General features: G+C 35.7%; 1 protein-coding gene across 1 annotated transcript in view; it reads left to right on the plus strand.

Moving 5' to 3' along the window:
• Window positions 1-16,725, plus strand: part of ALX1 (ALX homeobox 1) — a 17,893-nt gene extending 1,168 nt beyond the window's left edge. Inside the window, exons 2-4 of the mRNA XM_042890349.1 lie at window positions 1,330-1,634; window positions 5,102-5,230; window positions 16,403-16,725. Coding sequence (XP_042746283.1) covers window positions 1,330-1,634; window positions 5,102-5,230; window positions 16,403-16,723 — 755 coding nt within the window. The 3' untranslated portion in view covers window positions 16,724-16,725. The remainder of the gene's footprint in view (window positions 1-1,329; window positions 1,635-5,101; window positions 5,231-16,402) is intronic.
• The last annotated feature ends 845 nt before the right edge of the window (window positions 16,726-17,570 follow it).

Consider the following 17,570-nt stretch of genomic DNA (forward strand, 5'->3'; position numbering starts at 1 on the left):
AAAAAAAAAAATAAAATTAAAAGCCTGTCCTAAAGCAGCATCGGAAATATGGTTAAAATCAGCTGCCTTAATGAGACTAACCATGTTCCAGGTTTTCTGGCTTCATACAGGTATTGAGGCTTTTGATTTTTTTGTTTGTTTGTTTGTTTGTCTGTTTGTTTTTTGAGGGCATCCTTTTTTGTATGAAACAGTCCATAAGAAATAGTGACAGAGTTCTGCAAGTGCAATTTAGAAAACCTGTGGAAAATTGATTTACACATTGAAATCTTTCTTAATTAGCTCGTTTAGTGCGTGCCTTAGGGGCGTTGGGAGCATTTCCTATCTATGTACATACTGATGGTAAGTATCTCAAAATTCCGTTTGGTTCAAATCACTCCGGGATGAAAGAAAACAAATTATTGAGAAGGCGAGAAAACCCAAAAGCAGGCTCCTTTTCCTATGTGACATGACAGCCGTGTAAGTTCTGATTTCAACACTTTTAAACCTTTTTTTTCTTTTTTGTCCATTTCTGAGAGTAAAAAGAAAGTCCTTCTGAATCCTGTAACACATTGTATGTCTTTGTTTTGATGTGAGATGTGTAAAAATAGAAAAATAGAAAACTCTTCGATTTCTTAAGATGCTATACAGAAGTTTTTCTTGTCTGTACCACTCGAATTTTACCTAAAGACAAATAGTGCCAGCAATTCTTATACAAAGTATTTGAAACAATCTCTTTGAACATGTTAACATTTTGCAGAAACTCTCTACATTTTCCAATCATAACAAACTTAATTGGAAACAATTCCACTTTACAAATCCAAGGGAAAGTATGTGGAATCTATTGAGTTTGTAAAGAGAAGTTGATTTTCAGTTTCATTTACTTCTTGATTTGTCAGCTTGCAGCTATTTCCTTTATACTAAAATTAATCTGTATTTTCATGTAAACAGATGGACTTCTGTCTATCTGCTTCCAAGTCTAAAGGAATGTTTGCCAGTAGCTTTATACCACCTATAGGAAAAACTGTTTTATGCTAAGATTTCTTATCTGTGCAATTCCAGTTAAAGCTGATTTCATGGATTATTACCTACTTTAGTGGCAGCATAAAAACACTCAAGTACTCTCCTTACACTGAAATATTTTAGATGATCTTTTCAAATACAATGCTTAGTTTAAATATTGTGGTTTAATACTCTTATTCTATCTGTGATTAACACTGTGGATTCCTTTCCCACATCTCACATAGAAATAGGCATACATGGAATGTGGTTCCCTATGAAACAGTTTCATATGTATCCTTCACTCTAAAGCCCTCATTTACCAGTTATTTATCTCCCCCGCTTTGTGTACAGTGAACTATGGGATTACTAAAGTGGAAGGACAGCCTCTTCACACAGACCTGAACAGGCCCTTGGACAGCTGTAACAACCTGAGGATGTCTCCTGTGAAGGGGATGCAGGAGAAGGGGGAACTGGACGAACTGGGTGATAAGTGTGACAGCAATGTCTCCAGCAGTAAAAAGAGGAGACACAGAACAACTTTCACCAGTTTGCAGCTGGAGGAACTGGAGAAAGTCTTCCAGAAAACTCATTACCCTGATGTCTATGTGAGGGAGCAGCTAGCTCTGAGGACAGAGCTCACTGAGGCCAGAGTCCAGGTAGGAACCAAACTTAAGCGTTTCCTTGACAATTTGTACATTGCAAGAACTGAGGAATGACACTCTTGGGGATTGCACAAAAGCCCACAAAGCTAACATAAATTGATTATTGATTATTCTGCTTTATTTCCTTCTAGATATAAAGAGCGGTGTTGCAGTTCTAAAATATTGCTGTTGTTATTACATATTTTTTAATAGTTTTTGTTGCTGTTTTAGCAACTTGCTTAAAATACCACAGAGCAAATCAATATGAAAGCGCTTTTGATATCTGGTAGTCATGCTTAAATGTCAGAATTCCAGGCACCAAAGGCATGAAGTGTTAATGTGTAAAGATCCCATTAAAGAAATGCATTTTAAGTAGTTCAGACTACTGATGATACAAAACTTGACCATAGAGGATTCTGCATGTGTTGTGGCATGAAAAACACAAATCTAAAGAGCACTCAAATTTCTTGTTTATATCCAAAGAGTAAGCAAAGGAATTGCTCATATTTATAAATGTCTGTGTGTGTAAGTTGTATGTGAGTATGCATGATGCATATGTACCACAAGGACACAATACTCTCATCTCTGTAGCATATTTCAAATTAGGAAATTTGGAAAGTATGTTTGTTTGCTTTTAAATTTGCATATCCAACGGATAATGTTATTCTAATTTTTGGAAAAATATGTATTTTTGGCAACTCAGAGCAGTATCTGAATATCTTAACTGCATATGAAATTGATTCATTCAGCATGTGCACATACACTAATCCAAAGAATATTTGTGACTTTGGATGTATAATGGTGAGAAAAGAAGCTAAATGTCCAGGAAATGCATCACCTTCCCTATTGAGATCTTCCCTTCAGAAAAGCGTGTGAATTGCATTTTGCAAGTTTACACAGATTTTAGAGATACTTTCTGTTCAGTTAATACTCAACATCTCAGTTCAGGGAATAGCAGTCCTGTAGATTCTTGCAGACTGGGATTGATTTTTTCAACTTAATGGCTTGAATATGATAACAACTTCACAACTTGTAATGAAACACATACTCTCGCATTCATATAGAGAAATAGACGTCAACACACATGCATACAACTGAAATTAAACCAGGATCACTTTCAGAAATGAACTCCACTAATTAATTTTATAAAGAAGTGCTCTTTTCATGTCTGTTCAACCAGATGGCATCTTCACTGTTGTCATCTGAAAGTAGTCTAAAATCATGTGCCTGTTATACCAATATGATATCAGTGATGCCAATAGAACTCAGCTGGGTGGTTTTTAACTCTTCAGGTTCTGTGCAATTCCTCCGCTCCAAATCTGGGTTAGTATTCTAAGTACAACTTGTATTCATTAGGATTTACTCGTGACTTAAAAAAAAAAAAAAAGTTGCTACAGTGTTAAATTGCTGTTCTTACAATTGCATAATTCTGGAATCATGAGAACTACTCCAAGAATAAATTAACAGACAGAATAGGGAGGGGAGAATGGAGTAAAATTTGTCAATTCGTTTTTTCTCTCACTTTGTTCTTTAGAATCTTCATATGGTAAAAGTATTAGAAATAAGAGAGTAAATATGAAAATGTATATGTCTGCACCAGACTTTCACAGACTATCTATTCTCTTTATAAACATTTTTCCCTTAAAGGATAAGTGATCTTTGCATTTCTTATATGCTAAATATGAAAGGAAATGGTGATCATTTTTATTCAGAGTAGCGACAGTATTCCATCCCAAAATTAAGCAATTTAAAAAGCCTTACAACATTAGAGGAAAGCGTGTGGCAACTCAAGAATAACAAGCAGCAGATTTTTACATTGCTTTGTGGAGGCAAATGGTTACTTTATCTCTGCCAAGAGTCAGTTTCTAGTAAAGCGATGTAAACAGAAAGATTTTTGGGGATTGTCAAAGGAAAAAAATGTGTGCTTTTTTTTCTCCTTCAGCAACGATAAATTCAAGCAAATTGTTTGATTTAGTTTAGCAGAATGATCAGCTGGATACACTGCCCACATTTCCCTTCACTGCCATTTCATCAAGATCCAGTTTAATATTTGTCCTGCATACATGCAGAGAGAGCCAACCTGAACTTAATTTATCTAAGTTGTTCTCTTTCCTGCTGCATGTCAGTGAAGTAATTGGCACCCATTTTAAGGAGATTGTCAAGGTCTTTTTTCAATGAAAGAGCCTCATTACTAAATTCCCTTAGTGTGTTCTTGGTGCCTCCTGTGGAGACAAGAGAATTCTTTTTTCCTTTACTTTTCCTTTTGCTGAGCCTCGGGCAAAATAAATAATACAGATTTACCAGAAAAGCCCTTAGGAATATACACTCAGTAGTTACATGCATGGGCCTTGCTTTGATTGCTGCATTTTAAAAGATTGTACATACTAAATTTCCAACAAATTCTTGAGAATGAAAATGAGAAAAATTGTGCTCTGGTTGCATGAAAGGAAAGTTGAGTTCTCCAGAGATTGAGTAAAAAAAATTAATTACAAAACATGTACTGCTACCATCAAGGACCAGAAAACAACCCTCAAAAATGAGATTCACATTCACTTTTTATAAAAGTATTAGTGTAAATATCGATTCAGATAGGTTCACCATTCATTTAGGAGGAAAGCTAGCAAATGCCATTGTTTCCATTAAAAAAAACCCCACAGCATTCTGTTAATGGCATGACTTCTTAAGAAGAGTCAAAACGAATTTGCTGAGCAATAAAGACTTAGATAATTTTAGTTTTTAAAGGAACAGTTACTTTTCTTAGCAGTCATTTCAGTTAAACAAGACAAGTCTTACTAAGCCCAAAGCAAATTGTCTTAAAGAAGAAAACTTTGAATGTCAGCCAACAGTGAAAGCATATATACAATAGATTTTGAGATAACATGACACTCAAAATATCATAGCTATTTAAGTTCAAAGGCTATTTAAGTATAAAGAAGGCAGCCCTAAGCTGAGGCACTGTTTCACAACTAAATTATTTTGTAATCTAAGTGTCATTTTCTTTGTCTTCTATTGTCAGAAACAAAGATTCTTCCTAACACAAGTATGAAAATATCATAATATAAACTATGGTCTGATGATTTTTTTTATCATCTTCCTTCACTGACAGCTATGATCCTTCCTTATAGAAAGTGGGATGGATAGTCTTGGTGCTAGCTTTTCCTGTCTTTTCATTAATGCAATTAATGAAGAGTGTACATACCTCCAAGGGATGGAGCACGGGGTTGACATATCGAATGAGTGGTCACTTGAAGTTAAGATAAAGTCTTTTCACAATGTGACTTGCTGCTACCTGGAGATTTTCTACTGAAGAACTGTCAAAATTAGCACTGCCTGACTAGCTGATTATTCCTCTTTTTTTTTTTTTTTTTTTTTTTTTAGACAGAAAGGAAGCAATATATACTCTTTAAATATCCAGAAATAAATAACTATACTTGCAGTTGAGTATATGAGTAAATCTTGACTATTTTTCTTCTTTACTGTAGGTTTGGTTCCAGAATAGGAGAGCAAAATGGAGGAAAAGAGAACGCTATGGGCAGATCCAGCAAGCTAAGAGCCATTTTGCTGCCACTTATGATATATCTGTTCTTCCAAGGACTGACAGCTATCCTCAGGTATGCTGAAGACCAAATGGTACTTTGGTTCTTCACTTGCTGTAGGCATGTATCTTAATGGAGGATGCATGAAGACTTTCAAGTGTTTATCTTTTTGTTTTCTTTACACAAGTTGCCAAGAGCTGCCATTGCGAACTACAGTTCCAACATCTAATATGTGTAAATAACTCCTAAAATACATGTAATTTTAAATGAATGACCTTAGGAGTTGCATTTTCACATAAGTTATGTACTAAAAATAATTGGCTATATGTTTGTAGAGCTAATTACATTCTGCACATAATGTTATGTGGGGATCTGAATAACCTCTAGGTCCATACACAGATTCAGATAAATTATGGACTCGCTGAGATTGAAAGGAATGGACTAGAATTTCAATTCTGGGATTTTTATATTCTAAAGTATACCTGTCTTAAAAACTCTGCTCATGTATGCTTTGGTAAGATGAACCGTAAAGTATATTATCATTAGGCAGTTTCATTCTGATGCTTTAAACATGCATAATTTCCTTATGGATCTCAATAGGCAGTTGAATACAATTAGGCTTTTGCTAGCATTAAATATTTTTATGGACATGAATAATCAGAACTGAATCCATACAGCTTCAAGATGGAGATAGAAAGACAATGAAGCTATCTGGAGCAATAGTAGTTTGTTTCATTTCTTCATCCTTTTTCTTTTCTTGCTTTGCCTCACTCTATGCCATTGTTTTCCTGCTTTTTTTTTTTTCATAACACTGAATACTTTTGTACTGAAGCCATTGCTTGTCATGTCTTCTGCTTCCCACACTGTTTTCAAAAAGAAAAGGCTCCAAAGGAAGTGTCCCTCTGCCAAAGTTGTTTCATGACGGCATCTTGATGCTCGTCTATTTCATCAGGTAACAGAATCTCTGGCTAGACTTAGGAATACACTCATATTCAAAAAAATTATTGGCTATGTCTACATAGGTTTGCTTTGGTCATGATCTGCCTTTGCTGAATCAGCTTAGCTTAGGACTAGAGAACTTGGGTTCATTTCTCATCTATCTCACTCCAACTGCTTTACCTTTCAGAAGGCTGTTACTAAGTTCAATTTTAGGGACAGAGCTAGACTGTGTTCCAGCAGCTCAGAATATAGGCAATACCATTTCAAACTGTTTGATACCCATCATTCTGTGCATTAACATTCTATAATGTAACAGTGTATTAGTCCAAATTACATCAGAAAACATTGTATGATACTTGGGATTGTTCAACCTGGAGAAGATGAGGCTTGGAGTAGATTTTATAGATGCCTTTAAGAGTTTGAAGGGAGGATGCAAATAAGACAGTGACAGGCTCTGTCTGAAAACTGGTGCCCAGTGCCAGGACAAGAGGTAACGAACACAAATTGGAACACAGAACTCTGAAAATCAGGAAACACCTACATGCTGTGTGGGTTACAGAGCACTGGTACAGACTGTCCAGAAATGCTGTGGAGTGTCTTCCTTGGAGATCTTCAGAAGCTGCCCGGACATGGTCCTAAGCAATCTGCTTTGTGTGTTCCTCCTTGGGCAGGGTTTGGACCAGGTGACATCCACCCTTCCCACCTTGACTATTCTTGTGATTTTGTGATTGATACCACTATTCTGTGATACACTGTGTGTTAAAGTAGGAGGGTTCAAGATTTGTCTGATTTATCTGAGTCCCAGGGAAGTGAGTGCAGAAAAAAACACCAAACAATCAATAACTTGAATCACACCTAGGCAGATGCACAGGTAGTCATAGATCTCAAGGTGCTCAAGTATCTTTTGAAGAAATTTCTGGCTACTCTTCACAGCAGGTGAAGTGTGACGCAAGGAATAGAGCTTACACTTTGGGCTTTCTATTTCTGACTCATTTTTCTAGACTGAATTGGTTCTATCTAGACTAATCTAGTACTTTTAGGGGGACATCATTTACAAATTTTCACAACAGTCAAGTTTTTTAGTATAAACTAATGGAATAACTAGGTCATTTGCAAGTACTTAAAATTGTTTAAATTTTTTAAAGGAAACACTTTTGAATTATAGGAAACTCCTACTAACTTAGATCTAAATCCTATGGAAAAGTCGATTTTGTGTTTTCATGTTGTAAAGATATGAGAATAAGAAATAGATATCAAGGAAGTTATCACATAAAAGACAATATAAGTTCACATTCTTGCTAGCCTAGTGGTGATTCTTCAGTTTCATACTCTTAAATCCTCACGATCAGTAGAACCATACATGTATCACATGCACAGAGTTTATTTCCAGTGAGAATACTTACAAAAATGAAAATCCATATTAAAAACACAATGACCACTAACATCCTTACATTCAAATCTCTAGAATTAGGTGTTCGTTTATAAGTGTCTCATTCACAGAAAATATATGTTTGATATATGATTTGCCTTTAAACTCATTAATCTATTTTATAGTTCAGGGAGAAAGAGATATTTAAAACTGTGATCTGCATGTTTGGTCTTAGTATTGTATCATAGAATTACAGAATGGCTTGGATTGGAAGGGATCTTAAAGACTATTCAGTTACAATCCCCCTGCCATGGGCAAGATTGCCACCCACTAGATCAGGTTGCCCAGGGTCCCATCCAAACCTGGCCTTGAATATCTCCAGGGATGGGGCATTCTCAGCTTCTTTGGGCACCTGTTCCAGTGCCTCACCATCCTCTGAGTAAAGAATTTCTTCCAAGTATCTAACCTAAATTTGCTCTCTCTTAAAGACATTCCTCCTTGCCCTATCACTATTAGAATATGCAAGAAGTTTTTCCCCCTCCTGCTAATGACTCCCTCAGGTACTGGAAGGCTGCAATGAGGTCTCCCTGAGCCTTCTTTTCTCTAAGCTAACCAAGCCTATCTCTCTCAACTTTTCCTCATAAGACAGATGTTTCAAGCCCTTTGGTCATCTTCATGGCTGTCCTCTGGACTCACTCCAAAAGCTCTTTCTTGTACTGGGACTCCAGGTCTGGACACAATACTCCAAATGGAGCCTTACAAAAGCAGAGTAGAAGAGGACAATAACCTCCCTCTCCCTGTTGGCCAGGGCAGCTAGCTGTTTTAGGCAGCTCAAGATAGTTGATCTTTGAGACTGTAAGAGCACACTGCTGGCTCATGTTCAGCTTTTTGTCCATCAGGACCTTTAATGTCCTCTCCACAGGGTTGCTCTCAATGAGGTCTTCTCCAATGAGTTCTTCCTATCTGGGATTGCACTGACCAAATGCAACACTTGATCTTACTGCAACGCTTGGCCTTATTGAACCTCATTAGGTTCATGTGGATTCACTTTTAAAGGATGCCTGGTCCACTGGATGGCATTCCTTCCTTCTGTTGCATCAACTGCTTCACTCAGCTTGATCATCATCATTATACACTCATTTTCTAGGAAATTCCATTAATTCAGTACTTGGAGAAATCTCATGCGTGTAAAAACTAATACAAGAAATTAAGTCAAATATTTTGCTGTTGTTGTTGTTGATATTTTGTTTTCCTTGTGTACAAGTGCTCTTACTGTGGCAATGACATCACTAAAGACTAGACAGGTTTTCCTGTACTTTCAGATAACTATATTTGCCTGGAGATCATGGAACACAAATCACTTTAGCTTGATTATGAATGAGATACTTACTGACATGTGGCAGAAAAAACAGGAATAAATGTGAACTTCTGATGTGCATTATATGAATGTGAAGTCTGATGATTTTTGCTTTGAGTCCCATCATGGATATATTCCCAAGATGGACATACCACTTGCATTCAATCAGAAATATTACCCTATATTGCAGGCAACGAAGAGTGTGGAGATCCCTGCTTAATCTTTTTGCTAATTATCTTAATCACATACAAATTAAAAACATGATGCTGCTATGCATTGTGTGACTGTATAAACCTGAAAGGCTTTCCTGTAAGGAATAAAAGCTTTTCAATTTATTTCAGAAATCAGTGTTTCAGAGTCTTCTATAATCCAATTTAATTTTGCTATTACATTAAAGATCTTTATCTCTGAAATAGCCTCTTTTTTTTTTTTTTTTTTTTTTTCCTAAATGATAATTGTTTTACTTTGCTAATTCAACTGATCTTGAATTATTTTTCTAGGATGTGGAATTTAGCTGCTGTTTATTGTGCAAAACTTGTTGCTTGGCTGTCAAGAAGTTAAATATTTCCTAATTTATCCAAATTCTGCACACATATATAATCTCTAAGAGGCAACATCGTAATAAAGGGTGAATGAGTGCAGTATCACTCCACAAATTCACTGGCTTCATTAACAAGTGATACTTAGTTCAGTGGTTCAGTCTGCTGGATACAGTATCTAGTGCTATTTAAAATGTCTTGGGATATCTTTGACACTATTATGGTGCTGACAAACAAGGCTTATGAGAAGCACACACCATTCAGAGGAAGAAGTTGGTGGTGAGAAAACTCTAGACATTCATGCATAGGAAATTTAATCAAAAGGACTTTTATGACAGAGATGATTCCTTTTAAAGTTGATAAAAATCTGGTCAGTGAAATTGTCTCTTCCTAAAGTAGATAGAAAATAAGTAAGATGATCTCTAGAAGTGTGTTTTTCTCTCAGTTGCCTAGCTCAACTTTATTTAATAAATATTTATTTAATAAACAGTTGAATTGAATTGTGTCATTGAAAAGCAGACATATTTTCCATTCCATCTAGTCTATTCCCACACTGTGCATCTTTTCCTCTTTCTAGTTCTATGAGTCCAGTTCAGTTCTCATTATTCTTCAAAGCCCTTCTGAAATGTTTTTTCCTGTCACACTGTTATACTTTTCTTCCTACTATAAAGTACTTGTTTATCATTTTTACTTGAAAATGCAGGCAAGATTTGGACAGGACTTAACTTACTTTAATGAAAAATCCATTGTGGTGCAGGTGGGAATCCGAAGAGAAGGCAAAAATATTTTTAAGATATAAGAACTGAAGAGATTCAGGAAATAGGGTATAGAAAGAGGGAGAATGCTGAAATCTCAAAAATAGAAGAGGCGATGTTATAGTTTATACTCCATCCATGAAATTGATAAATCAGTTAAGTATGTTAAAGGACATGGCATCACATGATTTGTTTAGGCAATAGAAGAGCATAGAAGTGGTGTCAGTATACATGTGTTATATGCTAAGTCCTTGGATCACCATTATAGTTCTGCTCTAGCCTTAGTACATATGGTTAATTCTCATTAGCAATAATCAAAATTACATGCTCCAATTAAATTTTTCATATGGCAAGTATTAGACACCACATGTTATATGACTCAAGAATTCTTTTAACTGTAGTAGACATACAAATGACAGTTAATCACAATAGTTCATTAAAGCTATGGGTACACTGATTAAGTAGGAGTAGATGTGGTAGACACATATGAGCTAGCTTCAAAGAAGCTTTATCATATACTCATGCTATCTGTCTGTGACAGCATGAAACTCAGGCTGGGCCACCACCTGGGCAGTATGTTGCTTGCCACAAATTTGCTGAGTAGTTGCATTGCTGTGGCTGATCTTCCAAAAGAGTAACACTTCTCATCTTTTTGGGTGGTGTCTATTCCACACAGTGCAGTTTTTTCATTAATTTTTTACTTTATTATTGATTCTAAAATGTCACTGTTTGTGGTGAGACTTCTTGGAGTCTCAATGTTTTCTTACATTATTTTTTTTTTCTATAAACATGTGTTACTATAACTCAGTGAACAGGTTCTGGAGGTAAATTATAAGACAAATAGTTTTTTCTGAGGTAGGAACTTATTTTTAATGATATTTTTCAAGCATAAGGTATTTTCCTTAACTGTATCGCAGACATGAAATGTAATTAATTCTTATTGTATCTGTCCCTGAGACTGCAGGGGGAGAAGTTACGGTTAATCTACAAAACTTGATGTTTTTTCAAATCCTGCATTATTCTGCATCTTGGCAAACTGACTAATCATGGAGTAAAATGGATTTTATACCAAAATTTTATTTAGTTCACAATTGTAAGATCTACATGTGGGCTGAATAGGCCTATCTTGTATTTTAGAGCTATAACACTAAGTCTTTGGCTTCCAAGCCAACTTGCATTTTATGTACGTATTTGAAAATGATGCGTTGCAGCTGTCATATGTGCCTGTACCCAATAGAGTGCAGCTGATCTTCAGAAGCTCACCAGAACCAATATCTGCTCTAGTATAGAAAGAATAACAGACTACACCATGAAGTATTCTGATAGATCTAAAGGAAAAATACTGTGAGAGCAGTAAAACCTTGGAACTAGTTGAGCGTAGTAGTTATTGAATTTGAATACCTGGAAGTATTCAAAACTTGACTCAATAGAGCTTGAGTAACCTGATCAAAATTCAAAGTTAGCTGCGGTCAGATATTTGGAGAAATAATAATTTTCTGCTTAAATTCTTCTATGAATCAATGATTTTGCAAACTTAGCAAGCACAGGCTTCTCTACCCATACTTTTGATGTTCCTGAAAGGGCCTCAGGAAAAAAAATTGTGGTGATAAATGGAAGGTGGCCAAATTATTTGTGCTGATGGACTAGGAACAGCCTACAGATTATACATTGTAAACTAGTTGTTTTAAGCAGTTTAACAGCAATTGTATTTTAATTTGTTTTATCTGCTTAAGGCAGCCACTTGTGCAAGCCCAGGTTGCACATTTTCTTGCAGTGCAAGGATTGTTGCTTCACATGAAGTAAAGGAGCGACATACTGTTTGCAATTCAGTCTTTCAACAATTGTATGTTTTTTATAGTTAGGTTAGTGCTTAACTGCTCAATTAGTGTCACTTTGTCCCCCTTGCAATGTAAAGGAACACTGTAAAAATAAAGACAATTTGTCTAACTACTCTAATAACTACAGATTATATTTATTATAGTAGAATAACATAGTATGTATTGCATAATATAATAAGTTCATATCTAAATATCTTAAAGGAGATTTGTTTATTCATGTGGAGCTCTAAAACACTTATCACTCAAAAGGAAGATGCATGTGCTTTTATTTGTGTGTCTCTGGTCTGGATAGGCCTCTAGCTCCAATAAAAGAAAAAAAAACCTTTAAAGTGCAATATATTTGGTGATGGGAGAATCAAAACTGAGTAAAAGATAGCAAACCTCAGAAATTTTGGAAAAATGAGTTTATACAATTTCCCAAGGTCTGATACAAGAAGTCTGAATCTCTAGGAATCTGGTATTTTTACTGAAAAAAATAAAAGCAGACCAAAAAGGATGACCTATTACCTCAGCTTATTTTCTTCTACGTTGTCAAGCAGAAGGTCATAGGTTTAGGAAGTAACATCATAATCATGTTAACAGCCATAACTCTCCAGTTATATTCTTGTCACAGCTATGCAATTCTATGTTTCTTTTCCCCTATTGGGAGGGTGTGTGCGCGCGCGTGTGTGTATAAAATATACAGTAGGTAAATATATTGAAGGGCTCTGGTAATTTCATGGTAACCACAAGAGCAAAGCTCAAGCTATTTGTGATGTTAACAGAAACCAGAGATGGACTGCATGTATGGGCTCATTCACAGTCTCTGAATTGCCTTTTATATAGTTCATGGATCACACAAGAGCTTAAGAGGAAAAATATTTTCTTTAAATTCATGTACATAATGTCCCTTTTCCTTCCAACATACCAGAAGAAGGCCTGATAATTTTGACTTATTGTAAAACATTACTGCATTTTTTTTAATACAGGAATATCTTATGCACTAGATTTCCCTGTAAGAAATTTATGTGTGTAAATCCTTGCTGAGAAATTAACATCTAGTATCAAAAGGGAAGTCATTCAACAAACTAAATGAGCAGAAATTAGATATGACTAAAATATACTTCTGAAAGACATAACTGTCTCTTGAAAGAAGATGTAAAGCTCTTCTAGCATCTTAAAGCAATTCTGAAGTTCAGTTTACTAATTTGAATTCCTTCCTCTCATGAAGACACCTAGGGTGATACTTTGAAAATTTTAGCAATGAATAGCTTGTTCAAGTGCTTCTTTAACAAAACATTTATTTATTCTAGAATTTGTGGCTGAATACTTTTCTCATTTACACCTGTGCAATCACACTGAAGTTAAATTGGAAGAGATTGTCCAGGATAAAAATATCAGAAAAAAGAGTAGTGCTAAACATAATTTACTGAAAATCAAACTAATAGAAAAATAGAAGGAAAGAGTGGTTTTTTGATACTTCCAGACCACATAGGTTACTGGACACTTTCAAACTGGACCATTGGATCTTTTGAAGTCTTCCCATAATGACCATATTAAAGGCAAATTTGTATATGCTCCTATTTAAACATATATATATTTATTTATTTTTGGAAAACTATTCCCATAATTACATCTGTGCAGTCTGACCATCTGCAGCATTTAGTATGGGGTTTCTTAAAAAGAAATCTGTGTAGGTCAAATAAATGAGACTTTGTCCCACACACAGAGATGGGGAGCTTCCTCAGAATTAGCTCCCATATTAGAAACTACATGGATGCATTGGTCTATCTCTAGGCAAATTCATCCTGTTGAGAATTTTTTGAGATTAACAATTTGGACTGGAAACACCATCAAAAAGAATGGTGTTATGTTTGCATCTGCATGAAATATCATTTTTTTTCTGGATTTTTTAAACTGCCTTGACTGTTTTCCAAATTAGTAGAGAAATAACAACAAAACCAACTGGAGTGAAATAGCATGGATATGGGAATGTTCTTGTTCTCTAGGAACAAAGGGAAATAATCTTAATTTGTTTTTATTTGCTGCTGCAATTAATGCATATGTGGTCATGAAAAACAAACAAACAAACAAACTGCAATTAAAAGATTTTACTATTCCTATATAAAAGAAAGGCAAGACTGTAGAGATGGCAGAGTTTCTGGTTTTCTGAGTTCATGATAGAAACAGAATGTGTGCAGTTTGCACTTTCAAGAAAAGGAAAAGATATTCCCTGGATTTTATAGGTTGTCAACTGCTATCTTCTTTACTACTCTTCTTTATGTGCTCATCGCATGCTGTGTGGCTCCAGAATCTCTCCTTCAAAATAAGTTTGCAAGCAATAATAAGCAGCAAGTCCTGAATGACTTTTCAGTTGCCATAAACTTAAAAATCATACTTACCAACTCTTTCAGGGTCCTTTATTTCCTTATTGTCAGAATCAAAATTCTCAGATTCTGCAAAGGATCTGAATAACCTTCCGGGCAAAAGGATACTCAGTAATCTCTGAATACTGAGCCATAAGAGAGACACTGGTGCCTTCAGGATTATTGTGTATGATTGAATGCAGCAAACTTTATTAACCAAGGCAATGGTTCAAATGGGTCTTACTAAGATACATACTTGAATCCCCCAATTAAAACATTTGTTCCATGAGGACTACATTTTTTTTCTGATTATAAGTGAAAACAGACTCAGGTGTAGGGTAATAAGGAAGCTGAAAATCAAGACAAACTGTGGAGGGTCTCTCATGAGCTGATGTTTGAGAAGAATTTATAAACTGCTGAAAATAGGAGGTGAGGATGAGAACTGTTTTGTCCAGCCCAGAGCAGAGAAAGATAAGGGGAGGCCTCACAGTGGCCTACAGCTCCTCTGTGACAGCAACAAGACCTGAGGCAGTGGCATGGAACTGCATCAAGGAAGGGTCAGGTTGGGTGTTAGGAAAAAGCCCTTCTCTGAAGGATAGTGGGCATAGAACAGGATCCCCAGGGCAGTGGTCACAGCTCCAAAATGCTGGAGTTCAAGGAGTATTTGTACAACGCTCTTAGACATAGGGTTTGGTTTTGGGTGGTTCTGTGTGGATTCAGAGGTTGAACTCAATGATCCTTGTGGATCCATCCAACTTGAGATATTCTATGATTCTATGAAGAGCTCTGAAACTCTCACTAGAGTCTCTTTCCTCCTGTAGATCGCAAGAAGTCCACAGGAAGGAGGAAAAATCCTTGATCAGCTCCCTCAGGCACCTTATTCACTTCATTACCTCTCAGCAGATCACCTAAGATATGCAGAAGATGCCTGAGGTGTGCCCAAATAGTTGTGTGTATGTGTCTGTGTGGAAAGGTAATCTGCATTCATGTGAGGGGGTGTGCCAATGTGCATATGCCTGTATGTGTAAACAGGGAGACTGAGAAGACCAAGAGTTTGGGAACCAAGGATTTGCTACCATGCCTTTTCCCTACTTTTCTGCAGGAAACCAAGATAGAGAAGTTACTGGTTCTTTTCTACTGCCAGAATTACCATAGTCCAAATTAGTTTGTCAGCTCCTATAGCATCTGCTAATACAACTGTTCAACATATAATTTATAAAATAAGACTGTAATTATCTAATCCTTTCTATCTGCAGTATATCTCAACTAGATGAGTTCAGTGAGCCATAATTTATCTGTAACTTGGTGGTTTGGGGGATATGTGCCGTTGCAAAGTATTAGGATAATGGGAAAAAGAGTGCTGAGTTGGAAGATTTTTTTTCACTGTCTGTGACTCTCATTATTCTTTACTTCCACTGATCTCAAATCTGATAGTAAAAAAAAAAAAAAAATCAGCTACAAGCATAACTTACATTCATTAAAGCCCAAATTCATTTGCAACATGAAAATAAAATTAAGTGTGAAGGGGGAATTCACTTTATAGTGCTAACCAAAGAGTAATTGCAAAATATGTTAATCTAGTAATAAATATGTGAAAAAATACCTATGTATAGTGTCTATTCATAGATGATAGAAGAAGGAGTGAAGCTCAGAATGAAGTTTTAAGTGCCTGCCAAATATAGAAAACATTACACATCAAAGCTTAAATATATGGTTACTCCAGATCTTCAGCAGACCTCACTGGTAACCACAAAGTTTGTCTCCTAGTCTGTCACGCAATGTTTTCCAGGGACATACAACACAATTTGTTCAGTCTGCAAGCTGAAAAAGAAACACCCTCAAGTGTAATTTCATATTAAAAAAAAACAAGCACAAAAATATTTTTTTATCTTAAAACTATCTTTGAAAGAACTTCAGGAAAAACTCTTGGATGTATTATCAACCATGTCTGTATTTTATGGATTAATTCATAGGTTTCTTAGGATTTTATTTGGTAAATATTTCTGAGGAGAAACTAATTATGGATGTATTAAGTGAAATCAAGTAGTGCAGAAAACAAAAGATGAAATATCTATACTTAATATTATTCATTTTATGTGTTCCAGATTCAGAACAATCTGTGGGCGGGGAACACGGCTAGTGGTTCTGTGGTTACTTCCTGCATGATACCACGAGATACTTCCTCCTGTATGACACCTTATTCCCATTCGCCCCGGACAGATTCTGGCTACACAGGCTTTTCAAACCACCAGAATCAGTTCAGCCATGTGCCCCTCAATAATTTTTTCACTGACTCTTTACTTTCTGGGGCAACCAATGGACATGCTTTTGAAACCAAGCCGGAATTTGAAAGGAGATCTTCCAGCATTGCAGTTCTACGGATGAAAGCCAAAGAGCATGCTGCCAATATTTCCTGGGCTATGTAATATAGCTGTACCCTTTCTTCATATCCTTTTTTAAATAGTAAACTGAAAGCATTTTTATTTTCCATATTTAAAGGACACAACAATAAGCCGCTGTGTGTGGAATGCTAAAGATCACAATATACGTGACATCTGCTTACAAAAATGCAATATCATATTTAACAATAAAACTTAAGAGTAAACCATATAGATTTACCATGCATCAAGTTCAACAAGCCCTCTTTGTTTTGGTTTTCATATAGAAACATGTTTTGTTGTACAAGTTGATGAAAAATGATTATAGAACCTGCAAAAAAGAATAAACCAATTAAGCAAATATGTCTACGCCACTGGTTCTTAGCAATTCTGTACACAAAATTAATGTTTTTCAAATTAATACTTCATAATGGAAGAACTATGTAAAGGAAAATACATTTCAAATATTAGAACCATGATGTAAATCTCTAAGAACATGATGCAGAGAAGGAAACATATCATCACTTATGTTGTAGGTGGAATTTGTAGACCTAAATTTCTCAGTACTGTGCTGCGGCTCTGAGCCAGCTTGCTGCTTTTCTAAATGTATGTAGAGCTCACTGGAGTTGTAGCAATGCACAACTAACATAATGAGAATAGAGGGTAGTCCTTCATTTTATGAATTTGAGTGTATTCCTATTACAGATTATGAGATTTTTAATAAAAGTATCACTAAAAGCAGAATCAGTGTTTAACAGAGTTTCAAATAAATGCACAGATTGTGTAAACTGACTAGAGTTTAAATGAAATATTTAAGTTTTCAGATAGAATGTCTTGAAACTTACAGAACAACAACAGCAAAATCCCACTTCTGCTCCATTCTTATTGTTTTTGC

The sequence above is a fragment of the Lagopus leucura genome, unplaced genomic scaffold (assembly GCF_019238085.1).
Source record: "Lagopus leucura isolate 7727_CA_CO unplaced genomic scaffold, USGS_WTPT01 Super-Scaffold_100159, whole genome shotgun sequence".
NCBI lineage: Eukaryota > Metazoa > Chordata > Aves > Galliformes > Phasianidae > Lagopus > Lagopus leucura.